A 13,622-nucleotide genomic window follows, 5' to 3' on the forward strand; every position below is an offset into this window, starting at 1 on the left:
AGAGCCGGGTACCAGTAGTCCAGGAACGTCAAAACATGGCAATCCTAGACTGGATGGCGGGTGTTATTGGGCTAGAGAGGGACAAAATAAATGGCCCTTCCCTCCTGGTACTATATGGCTGCTCTGTTTTTTTTTTTTTTTTTTTTTTTTTTTTTTTTTTTTTTTTTTTTTTAAACCTGACTGGTTGTGGAAATGAGGGGAACCCTACACGTTTGTTTCAAATTAATATATATTTTTAAAATGTAGGGTTCCCCACATTTCCATAACAGACAGGTAAAAAAAAACCCGCCACCGCCGATTAGTACCAGGGTGGGAGAGCCATTTATTTTGGGCCTCCCCAGCCTTATAATACCAGCCTGCCACCATCCAATCCATTGCCACCTGGCTCTTCCCAGTACACCCTGTTGCAGTGGTTCCTCTAGTAATAATGTGGCGGTTAGTGTTAGCCATTATACTGGCTAACACTAAGACTCTGCTTAGTAATGGATGCCATCTATCAGACCGTGTCCACTATTGTAAAGTCTGTAAAGTAAAAGACAAATACACAATTGAAAGAATAAATAAGAAATAAATAAGAAAAAAATAAAATAATATATAATTTAAAATACACACACACACACACACCCCCCCCCTTGTTGACACATGTATAGTAATACCTCAGTTCTCCAACAGCTAGGTGTTTAAACAAAATTTACCCCTAAAGTTATGTTCATTACTCGAACATTGTTCATTCTGAACAAAATCAGGGGAGATAACTGTCAGCTGAAAAATTGTTCGGCTGACAGTCATTGAGGTGTTCGGGAACACCAAGGTTACAGGAGCGAGGATTCCCATCATTATAATGGGAACCCCCGAGCTGCCGATGCCCCACAATGCTTACCTAGCAGCCACTGGCTCCCTCTTCCCCCGGTGGATCTAACTCCTCCACCAGTCCTGGAGCAACTCCCAGCACCCTTGTTCAGGCCGCTGGCACCTGTGCTCCAGGACAGGCGGCCCTTTGCACCACAGCCACTGGCTCCCACGCTTTCCTGCTGCCTCTCCAAGCTGCGGGGATCCCCCCGCCAGCCTGCCCCAGCTTCTGACACCCCTCTCCAGGCTCCTAAACTGGCCACCATCTGGTTTGAATGTTGTGCAGGCCGATGGAAGGGTGCCAGAAGCTGGGGTGATCCCCCGCAGTTTGGTGTGTCTGCAGAAGCAGCAGCAAGAAGTGTGAGCTGGGGACTGTGGTATGAAGGGCCGCTGGCGCTGGAGCACGGTGGTCAACGGCCTAGAGAAAGGTGGCGGGAGCTGCTCCAGGACAGGTGAAGGAGTTGGATCCACAGGGGGAAGAGCGAGCCAGTGGCTGCTCTGTGAGCAGTGCTGGGGGGCGGCAGCACAGGGGATTTTCCATCATTATTACAGAAATCCCTGCTCTGTTTCCCCCCAGCAGAGAAAGAGGCAGGAGCGGGCGGCTGTTTTAAACTTGCCGCGCGCACCTCCATCTCAGCCGCGGGGATTCCCATCATAATGGTTATGCTTGTCACCGACATAGTCCACTGAATCTGGCGTAATCCTCAGGAGACAGATATCTAAAAAACAAATAGGGACACCCCAAAAAAGGCAGGATCAGAACACCTATTATTTGACAGCAGTTCTATGCCTTGCAGTGTGCAGCATTTGTTCAGATAGCTACTAACAGTCTGGCATGCATTGCCTTGGGTGCCATGTTGATCTTGCACTGCACCTGTGCCAGCAAGGACGGGGGTTATGTAACATTCACTGGGGAGGGGGGATGACTCGCCATCCAATGTCTTCTTTCTTCACAAGACCTAGGCCACTGAGCTAGATGTGTCGGCTCTGGCTCCTGCAATGTACGCTGAGCCAATCCCTGCCTCAACTGCTGACTAGTTCAGTGGACACTGCAGGAGAGCCTAAGATGGAGAAATATACAAAAATAAAAAGCCATACACTTTAGCACTGGTGTTTTTTGTTTTTTTAAAATGAAGACAAGATTTTCCATTGAACTGAGCCAAGTATTCCATATTATTCCATTGCAGGTAACATCTGGCCGTGTGCGTTTTTGCGAAAATAAATGCCATGCCTTTTTTATTTTACTTAAGTGTAAGGCTGTGTATAACCAGCCTTAAAAAGTGAATTTAGGAAATCGGGGCAAAAAATCTGTAAAGCTTTGCAAAGCCTGTAAGACAAACTTCATGTGTAAGAATTGATTGCTCATGCTGGATGACTGTATATGAGCAGCAGTGTAATATGAAGATATCCTGTGTAATATAGAGGAGGAAGAGAAGACATAAGTAGTGTAGCAGTAACCTCTGTCCTCAGTGTGGTGTTTTCTCCCGTGTTCTATGGCTGCAGCTGTGTGTGTGTGCGCTATGGCTGCAGCTGTGTGTGTGTGCGCTATGGCTGCAGCTGTGTGTGTGTGCGCTATGACTGCAGCAGCCTGGGTGTGTGTGTGTGTGCGCTATGACTGCAGCAGGCTGTGTGTGTGTCTGTGTGTATGTGTGCTATGGCCGCAGCAAGTAGAGTGTGTGTGTGTGTGTGTGTGTGTGTGTGTGCGCACTATTGCCGCAGCAGGCTGTGTGTGTGTGTGTGTATGCGTGTATGCTATGGCTGCAGCAGGCTGTTTGTGTGTGTGCGTACTATTGTGTGCCCCCACAGTGACCTTCTGAATCACTGTATGACCCCCCTCTCTATATCACTGTGTGACCCCCTGTATATCACTATAGCTGACCTCTTTTTCACAGGGATCTGGCATTGTTAGCAGTATTTCTTTAAAGGGGTTGTCAGCAAAAAAAATTTTTCTTTCAAATCAACTGGTGTCAGAAAGTTATATAGATTTGTAATTTACTTCTATTTAAAAATCTCAAGTCTTCCCATACATATAAGCTGCTATTAGAGATGAGCGAACCTCGAGCATGCTCGAGTCAATCCGAACCCGAACTTTAGGCATTTGATTAGGGCCCTAAGGCTATGTGGAAAACAGGGATATAGTCACTGGCTGTATCCATGTTTTCCAGACAACCTTAGACCTTTATCCAAGTTCAGCAGCCACCGCTAATCAAATGCCGAACGATCGGGTTCGGATCGACTTGAACCCGAACCCGGTTCGCTCATCTCTAGCTACTATATGTCCTGCAGGAAGTGTTGTTTATTTACATTCAGAAACAGTGCTCTCTGCTGACATCTCTGGCAGAATCAGGAACTTTCCGGAGAGGTTTTCCATAGGGATTTGCCACTGCTCTGGACAGTTCCTGACTCGGCCAGAGATGTCAACAGAGAGCACTGTTTCTGAATGTAAATAAACAACACTTCCTGCAGGACATACAACAGTTTATAAGTATGGGAAGACTGAAGATTTTTAAATAGAAGTAAATTACAAATCTAAATAACTTTCTGACACCAGTTGATTTGAAAGAAAAAAAAATTTCACTGGACAACCTCTTTAAGTATGGTGAATATTTAGTTAGAAACATAGAATACTCCATCTAGTCCAGTTGTGAGTAGTTCAGGACATGGAGACTGGCTGCATCCACTGCACACACAGGAGAATCTACTTTATATACAGTATTCCTTTATTCACTCAGAAGTCGCCCCAGGATCATGTAGGACATTAGGGAGAAGCTGCTGAGCCAGTGTGATAAATAACTCCCCTGGTATATGACTGGCCATTTATGAAGGAGCAGGAGTCTGAGTTGGGAGTCTGAGTCGGTCCTGATAAAATTCAGGAGTCTGAGTTGGAGCTGCGGCTTACCGACTCCACAGCCCTGGTGAAAAGGTGGTCAGGTCTTCATAGTTGTACCTATTGCTACTCATTTATTAAAATTTTCTGCCACATTATTAGAATGTCTTACCTGGTATTGCTTTTTGCCTATGTGAGATTTATCAACAGGGCGGGTGTCTACACTGTGAGAGAGACTGGTGCACTGTACAATAGATCGTATTGTGTTGCTGTAGCAAAGAGCTGGAAATTTGCAGGTTTAATCTAAGCCGTCAGTCACTTGTCGCTGCATGAAAGGGTTCAGGAGCCAAATCTCCAGGCAGTGCCAGGATCTTCAGTGAGTGGCAGCACCTCCAAGTGTCAGTTTATTATAGGGATGATAAATGACATCAGACATATCCGCCTCAGTTCTCCAAGTACAAGACTGTGGTGGTATTATGAGTGCCTAAACTTTCTTCTATAGTCTAATACATGACTGCATTCACCTATGTTTAAGAAAAGGGACCATTCCTTCTATTTTAACTTATTTTGTTACATATCTGGTTCATCTCAAAATAACTTTTAAGATTTTGAAATATTTTATCTCGAACTGAAGTAACCAATTAAATATCTGGAGTTTGTTTTCTTATTGAATTATTGATGAAATGTCAGCATCCCCTTTTTTTGTGGGGTTTTTTTTTGTGTGTAAGTAGATTTGATGCCATGCTATGTTTTCTAAAGCCTGTTCTTATGACAGCAGCATAAATTACTGTCTTGTTTTACAGAGCGTCTTCTGGGTATGTCGCAGGCTGAGAGGCGCAAAGAGCTGTGCAAGGATTATATACCGCTGGACGATATTCCGTCGCTGCTGCAAGAGCTGAAGACGCCATGTGACAGTATGCAAACTATTTTTACAGTTTATTACAAGCTTTCAATTCATTTTAAATTATATTTTTTAATAATTCATCAAAGTGACTATCTTTAGTATCAGTTGCTGTTCAGTAGGAGAAGTTTAACACAGAAATGTGTAGCTAAAAGGGTTTTGCCAGCTCATAAAGTGATGGCATATTGCTAGGATATGCTTTCACTTTACAATAGCTTGGGATTTAACCTATGGCTACCCCACCAATTGAGAGAATGACTGACTGATGGGCAGCACTGATTTAATATACAAAAATATGAAGAAAAATGAGATGGCACTCACCAAGCCCAAACATGTTTTTGGTTACAAGTTTGGTGAGTACCATCTCATTTTACTTTATATTTAGATATTCTATTTTCCTAGAGATTGAGAAACCCATAATGATCATTTTCTATACCTCTGCCCAAGGCAGAAGTGAGTTGTATTCTAGTACAAGAGGAGTGTGGGTTCTACTTTATCTTGAACTCAGCACTGACTTAATGCCATGGCTGCTTCGGAGGTTGTTTCCTGCACGCTGATGCTCATGGTCACTTGGCAGTGCAGATAACTGCAGCCAGCTCTACTCTAATGAATGGAGCTGTGCTGTGGTTCTCTGGAAATTTGGATGGCCCATGGCCACACTGTAGGGAAGATCCGTCAAGGTGATGCAGTGCAAGAACAGTGTTGTGTCCCCTTTAGTCTTGAAAGTGATGGTGGTCCAGATGCTGTACCCTAACTGATCATAATTCAATGACGTATCCTAGCGATATGCAATCACTTTTCGAGATTAAAATCACAGGGAAAAAAAAAGGAATATATGTGCAGTTTTTCATGTTAAGCACATTTACAAAGGTCAATTATTGGGTAAATTAATAATCGTAACAACACTTGTTCCCAAGAATTATTGGCCATTGATCAGCTGACTATGCTAATTTGTTGACTGATTGGATAAGCGCTGAACAAAAGATCCATTTTCCAGGATGAGTTTGTAACCCATGGAATGTCTGGTCTCCATGAAGCTTTGTTTTTTTTTTTGTTTTCTTTTTCCAATGCTGCTTTACTTATTTCTGGGTTGTAGTATTTTTAACAAAATATTTCTAATCACAAGTTAAAGATAAGTTACCTCACTCCCCCCCCTCCCCCCTAAAAAAAAGAAAAAAAAAAAATGGAAGCCATAGTGCCTTCATAAAACACATTCATTCGAACAGGAACTTGCATATTGACAGCCAGTGTTTAGTTACTTTGAGACAACCACAGTACATATGTCTATTGAGAGCATATGGACATCATGGAGGCCCAGTCAATAATAAAGAGGACAGTGCACCCAAAGTAGTGCTGCAGATACTTCAATATCAAAGTTGTGAAAATCCCATTAAATTCTAGTGTGTGAATGGAACTTCGTATGATTTCATTCTGCAATCTTGATCCATCAAGTAAGGTACTTTGGATTAAGTTTCAGAAGTAGTGTGACAGTGGTATATGTGGCTTACAGTGCAAAATATTGTATAGGGCTATGCAGAGATGATCACATCCGTCCCATCTCTTGTGGGGCTCACAGTATAATTTACTGAACTCAGATGAGCATATTTGGGACACTCTTGGGACCATTTTAAAAGAAGCAACTATCCCAGTGTTGTATATTTAGTGAGTGGGGGGCAATCCATGCAAACACTCGGATAATATGCATGTTCCATACAGATGTTGCATTTGGTAAGAGTCACAGAACCTTAGCACCACCGTGCGACAGTGATACTACTAAGCCGCCATGTTGTAGCAGAGTGGGTCAGTTGTCGGCATTGTTACCTGGTGGTGCTGGAATTCTGGGCTCACCTCCAACCAAGTGCATGAAGTTAATATGTTTGTGTGGTTTTTCCTCCCACTATCCCAAAAAAAAAAAAAAAAAAAAGAAATATATATATATATAATATTGATCTCAGACACATTTATAAAGGTGTAAAAATATAGTGTTTTCAGAAAAGTGGCTATAGGTCAGAGCTGGCACATATCTCGCTATCTAGTATTACAGACATATATGATGAGCAGTGCCACGTTTTAGTATATGTGCCAATGGCATAAGTCAGATTAGTGACATTTTTTTTTTGTACACTGTTCCTTTTCTGTAACTATATGGTCTTGTTAACAGGGTTAATCTGTTCAAATGTATCATGACATGCTATATTGTTTATCATAGGACTAAGCCAACCTGCAGAATGAGTTATCATGGTACTTGAACAATGCCACATAATGAATCCATCAGACAGTATAAAAAGACTCAGAGAACCATAAGGCTCACATCACATGTAGCTAAATACAACGAGTGAACCCGGCCTAAGGGTTGGCTCACATCTCAAGGAAATGCAGCTGAATTTTTATGCTGAAAATTCATCGCGTTTACTTGCTGTGTAGAAAGTAATAACCTGCAGTAAGGATTTCAGTTGTAGGTTTTGAAGTGGGATGTAAAAATCTACAGTAACTGCAGATATTAAAGTGTCCCGATGTCAGGGGAAAAGAGTATTATAAGTCTGTTGGGTTGCAGGATGGAGATATTTGCACTTTTCTCTCTGCTTGTTATCCTGACTGATGGGCATGAACCCCACTGACCCAAACTTTTGATATGCCTTGATTTCTTTATTTTTTTTTTGCTGTGCATTTGTGGATATTTTCCTGCCCTCAGATTTAAAAAAAAAAAAACAAAATGCATGTTGGCATTGTGGCATCCCTGACTTCTTTGTAAAACCGAACTGAATCAACTTAATATACCAAAGAGCAAACTAACAAGATGAAGTATTGGGAAAGTAGGCTAGAGAAAGAAGAAAACTTTACATTTCAAGCTCCATCTAGTGGTTGATATTGGTAAAAGCAGTAGCTGCTTACTTTCCTACAGTGTTACCTGGTAGTGTTCGGAGTTTGTCATTTTTATGGCTACTTGCAGAGATATTATACGTGTGTGTATATGTATAATATAAATCTCATGGCCATTTCTAAACTTGAACCTGAACTTTAATGTTTCTTTGCGGAATGCTTAGAGCTGTAGAGACCAGTCAGTGATTCTTTTGTGCTTTCTTCTGATGATGATGTTGTTGGCAGACAGCATATGGTTTACTTAGGCAATTTAAAGTTATTGTTCTGTAAATAAAAAAGTGAATTATCTCTGTGATAGAACATTTACATGCTAAACTATTCAAGCAGAGACACTAGCATTTCTATGAATTCCAGCCTGGGAGTTTTGTACTAATAATCATATTGTAAAATGCTGTTTTATGCCATTGTTGGGTAACTTACTATGCAGATTTTCTCTCCGATTAGTTGTTTCCATGAAGGCATCTGCCTCGTCCTCAGGTGAACAGACACCAGACATGAATGACACTGTTGGGTCTTCCAACAAATAAAATTTTCATGATATTTCTTTTAGTGCAGGTTTTCAGATCTCCCTAAGCTTATGCTAGCTGACATTTATGCATGTCTGTAGCATTGATGAATTGGTTTAGAAAGATTTTGCTGGGTTAGATTCCAGGTTTTAGTCACTGAATAGAAGCCTTCATTGTTTTACATATAGAGGCTGAAAATCTGTCCTGGCCACATGTGATGGACACAGGTCTACCACCTGCTACTATAGAGAGCTTTGGTAACCATACTTACCACCTCTCCAAGAACACCTGGGGGTTGGGGGGTCACGGAAAAGAAGAGAATGCCCAGACTTATAATAAATTAATAAATGAAATAAATAAACATACACATAAATGTTCCCCTATAAATGAGATACATATATCTGGCATTGCCGCATCCGTAATGACCCAGTCTATTAACCCATTACATTATACCGCCTAATTAATGCCGTAAAACAATAACCAAAATGAATTTTTTTTAAATCACTCCCTAAAAATATAGATAAAAGCTATCAAAACATGTACCCAAAAGGTGTACCAATAAAAACATCAGCTTATGCTGCAAAAAAAAGCCCTTACATACCTCAATTGGGGAAAAAATAAAAAATATTGCTGCTCTTACAATGTGCAAGACACAGTTTTTATTGTATAAATGTCAAAAACTCTAACAAAAGCTTTATGAAATGGATATCACTGTAATCGTACCGACCTGAAATATAACGATAACATGTCATATGGGACGTATAGTAAACGGCGTACAAACAAATGAAAAACAGCTGCTAAATAGTGTGTTTTATTTGAACCACCTCATAAAAAAAATTAAATAAAAAATTATTAGGGTGTCACATGTCCCCCAGAATGGGGCAGATGGAAACGTCAACTTGTCAAATATTTTGGCACCACAAGGCCTCTGTGACATGTATAATGGCAAAAAAAAAAAAACTAAAATAAAAGGCCTCAAAATTCACCAGGCTTCTTTCATGTCTGAGGCCTGTGGTTTAGTTGGGATTTCTAGAAACACTAGAATAAGGGGAACAAATAGTGAGTGGTACTTATCAATTAGTATTTGCTGTGTTAGGGCGGGTTCACACTACGGAATTCTCGCGGACAATGTCCGCGGAATTCCGTCAGCTGTCCGCCCGCACATCTGGGCGCCTTTCCACCGGCCCCATAGACATCATTCTATGGGCTGGCGTATTCCGCTATACGCTGAAAGTCACGTCACTACTTTCAGTGGATCGCGGAATACGCCGGCCCATAGAATGGTGTCTATGGAGCCTGCGGAAAGGCGCGCGGCCGTGCGTGCGAACAGCTGACGGAATTCCGCGGACATTGTCCGCGAGAATTCCGTAGTGTGAACCCGCCCTTAGAGGGAAAAAATGGATTAAAATGAAATATCTGCCAAAAAAATGAAAATTTTAAATTTCACTTCAAACTTGCTTAAATTTCAGCGAAAAACCTAAAGTGTTGTTAAAGGACAACTCCGGCGGGACCCCCCCCCCCCCCAAAAAAAAAACACAGACACGCACAGACACCATACTCACCATCCCTCCGGTGACGGTCGCCACTCCATTCGCCCGCCGTCCGCCTCACCGTCACCTGCGTCCGCCGTCCAGCGATGTCTCCTTCTTCCGGGTCCATGAGAGAGAAAAGGCTGCCAGCGCGCTTGCACACCGGCAGCCTTTTCATTGGCTGGAGCGCATCACATGGCTTCCAGCAAGCTCAGCCAATCAGGGCTGAGCAAGCTGGAAGCCATGTGATGCGCTCCAGCCAATGAAAAGGCTGCTGGTGCGCATGTGCACCAGCAGCCTTTTCTCTCCCATTCACTCTCAACGAAGACGCCGAGGAGGAAGAAGACCCGGACCGCCCCGACACCACAGCCCCGGATCACCCGACACCAGAGAAGAGGACCGTGACGACCGTAATAGGTAATGTATATATTCTTTAACTTCCGGGGTGGGGGGTCGGGGGTCGGAAAGTGGGGGAAGGGGGCCAGACCGGGTATTTAACCACATTACAAAGTTATATAACTTTGTAATGTGTGTTAAATAAGCCAAAAAAAAATTTCGCCGGAGTTGTCCTTTAAACTTATAAAAAGATACTTTGAGGGGGCAGTTTTTACAGTGCAGGGATTTGTGGGGCTAACTAACATATCGGCCCCACAAATCCACTTCAAAATTGAACTGGTCCCTAATAAAATCAGAATTTGAAATTTTCCTGAAAATTTGAAAAATCGCAGCAAAACTTTGAAGCCCTCTAACATCCTAAAAAGTAAAAGGACGTTGACCAAATGACGTCACCATAAAGCAGACATATTGTAGATGTAGCATTAATAATTTTATGTTATGTTTATGTTTATTTTATGTTTATGTTTTTTATAACCCCTAGGCGACCCGGGGCCGTGTTCTGAACCGCTGCGGTCCCGGGTTCCGCTCGTAGCCTGGGACTGTGGCTATTAGCGGGCACGGTCCGATCGCCGTGCCCGCTAATGAAGTAATCGAATGCAGCTGTCAAAGTTGACCGCTGCATCTGATCACTTGATGCAGCCGTTCCCTGGTGTCTAGTGGGGTAGATTGCTCCTCCGGGACAGCGATCCACACATCTTACCCTGTCCAGGGTCAGCGCCATAATGGCCATAATGCAGCAGCCGGAAGCAATCAATGTTCCTATCTCATTGATCTATGCAGCATAGATCTGTATGAGAGATCAGAGTACTTCTACTAGAAGTCCCCCAGGAGGAATAACCCTAACCCCAGGGGGGCTTCTAGTATAAGTGTAAAAGTAAAAATAAAAGTGTTGTTAATAAAAAGCCCCCTCCCCTAATAAAAGTTTACCTCACCACTCCTTTTCCCATGTTATAAATAAACATGTTTGCTATCGCCGCATGCGTAATCGACCAAACTATTAATTTATCACATTCCTGATCTCGCACGGTATATGGCGTAAGCGCCAAAAAATCCCAAAGTGCAAAATTGCGCATTTTTGTTCGCATCAAATCCAGAAAAATTGTAATAAAAATCGATTAAAAATAAAGGATAAAAGTGTTATAAGCCCGGGAATAGAGCGATTTTAAGGAACATATATTTAACAATGGATTGAATTTTTTACAGGCCATCAGATACAATGAAAGTTATACATGCTACATATCGTTGTAATCATAACGACTTTTTTTTTTCAATTTTACCACACTTTGAATTTTTTTTCTGGTTTCGCAGTGTACTCTGTCATTGCAAAGTACAATTAGTGGCACAAAAAATAAGGGCTCATGTGGGTTTCTAGGTGAAAAAATGCAAGTGCTATGGCCTTTTAAGCACAAGGAGGAAAAAACGCAAAAATTTAAATTGGCCCGGTCCTCTAAGGGTTAAACAAGAGAATTTTGAAAATAAAGAAACGTAAATTTTTACGCAAATGTGTTCTTCTAACTTATGTCATGAGTACCCCTTTCATTCAGCCAAAAGTCAATAGTCTGAAAAGTCTTCATTTATTTGTTCTCAAAAAGATGTATTAAGATTTATGTTCCAGCAGAGCATTGTCTGATCATAATTAATGTTTTAGCTGAAGGACCAAACTGAATTCATTTGTTTTCTGACAGCTTAGTCACGTTGAAAAGTTAATTTGAGAATTTCAAACTCTTTCAGCTCTATACTTGCGTGTTAATGCATGGCTTAGTCCGAAAACACTTATAGTAACACTGATGATGGAAACCATCTGAAGGTCATCTGTTTTGTATTTGTTTGTGCTTCAAGATACTGTTTTTTTTTTTTAAATCTATATTTTCTATACACAATGGGGGAATTTATGAACACTGAGTCTGGTGTATGGCTGAGCAGCTGCATTCAGGCCTTACATCACCAAGCATAATGCCACATGTCAGATTGCCTAAACATACATTGGTGCTAGTGTTCTGTATTAGGCCTCTTTCACACATCAGTATTAAACTGTTCGCATTTACAGATGGGTAAATGTGGACAGTATAGTGCCCATTGATTTGAGTACACCTTTTTAAACATTCATGGTTGCAATGGATTTGTAAAAAATGTGATTTGTCATTGATTCCAATTAATGGGCCCATACGAATCAAAATCCTGTCTGAAAAGTTGCCGGTCGGCGATTACTGATGTGTAAATAGGGCCTGATTTTTTATTTTTTTTTGGTTTTTTGTTTTGTTTTTTGTTTTGGCCAGGAGACCGGCCAAACATTTAATGACAGAGGTCTAGAATGACTTCCACCATCCCTCCTGTTGGATCTTATGAATATTCAGGATAGCATACAAATATTTATTTTAGGTTGTTCTGCAATGTTTTATTAATAAAGGTTATTTATATTTGATATCTGTAGCTGTGTTTTATTTAACCCATTGCTGACCAGGCAGTTAAGCCTTTTATGACACATTTTTTTTTACCCTCTTTAATTTTATGTTAATATAGCCATATGCCTGTTTTGTTTTTGAAGGATATGGCACCATTTCAAAGTACTTTTCAAGGAGAACAGAAATTACACCATTGCTTCTTAAATTGTTAAGCTTTTTGCCATTTACAATGAGGAATAAATCCCAATCTCTTAAAGGCCCATGTGCGCACCAAAATCCTTCCCCCGCCTATCATTTGCCATTGCTGGGCATATCTGGCAGCCCCACCCACCCCTCCGCAAAAAGGTTCCTAGTGTCCTAGAGTTTCATGGTGTTCCATTGCATGTGATTTCATTACAGTGTTTGCCCCTACTTGGATCTGTGACTTTATCCCTGCCAGCTACTTAGTACTTTGTTGTATGTACTTTGCCTGACCTTGGATTGGTTCTAACTGTAAACCTGTACTGCACATCCACAGACTAGACCCATAAAATGTCAGCGCAAGACCTTGATCTGTAATCGAAATTCTCTGTTTGGTTCCTTAGTACTGTGTATTTGGTGTCTCTTAGCCCTTAAAGGGGTAGTGCGCCGCTAAACATTTATTCACAAAATAATACACATTAAAAAGTTATACAACTTTGTAATGTGTGTTATGTATGTGAATGGCCCCCTTCCCCATGTTTCTCCCCACTCACGCTAGACCCGGAAGTGTTGGTGCATTATACTTACCGCTTTCGTGTCGACCGCCATCTTGTGACAATGACGTTGTCTTCGGGAGGCCAGCCGAACTGCTCCATCTGTCCCTCATGCCACCCCACCCTCTGCCGCGTCACCAGCTGCTCAGCCACGATTGGCTGAGCACAGGTATGCTCAGCCAATCGCGGCTGAGCAGCTGAAGATGCGGCAGAGGGGAGGCGGCATGAGGGACGGATGGAGCAGTTCGGCTGGCCTCCCGAAGATTACATCATTGTCACAGGACGGGGGTCGACACAAATGCAGTAAGTATAATGCACCACACTTCCGGGTCTAGAGTGGGTGGGGGGGAAACACGGGGAAGCGGGCCATTCACATACATAACACACATTACAAAGTTGTATAACTTGGTAATGTGTGTTATTTTGTGAATAAATGTTTAGCGCCGCACTACCCCTTTAAGACCAGCTGACACCTATACCGGGACTGCTCTCGAGATAGCAACTTAGTTGTAGTCCCCTGCAGTGACCCCTAGATCCCCATGGGTGTTTTAAAGGGAACCAATCACCATATTTTTTTGCATGTGAAGCTAAAAATTAG

General features: G+C 41.9%; 1 protein-coding gene across 3 annotated transcripts in view; it reads left to right on the forward strand.

Annotated features, from left to right (window-relative positions):
* MACROD2 (mono-ADP ribosylhydrolase 2) overlaps nucleotides 1-13,622 on the forward strand; it is a 1,633,627-nt gene that overhangs the window by 12,370 nt on the left and 1,607,635 nt on the right. For all 3 annotated transcript variants that reach the window (XM_069954330.1, XM_069954328.1, XM_069954329.1), the window contains exon 2: nucleotides 4,480-4,590. In XM_069954330.1, the coding sequence (XP_069810431.1) occupies nucleotides 4,480-4,590 (111 nt within the window). The remainder of the gene's footprint in view (nucleotides 1-4,479; nucleotides 4,591-13,622) is intronic.

Source organism: Dendropsophus ebraccatus, chromosome 15 (assembly GCF_027789765.1).
Source record: "Dendropsophus ebraccatus isolate aDenEbr1 chromosome 15, aDenEbr1.pat, whole genome shotgun sequence".
NCBI lineage: Eukaryota > Metazoa > Chordata > Amphibia > Anura > Hylidae > Dendropsophus > Dendropsophus ebraccatus.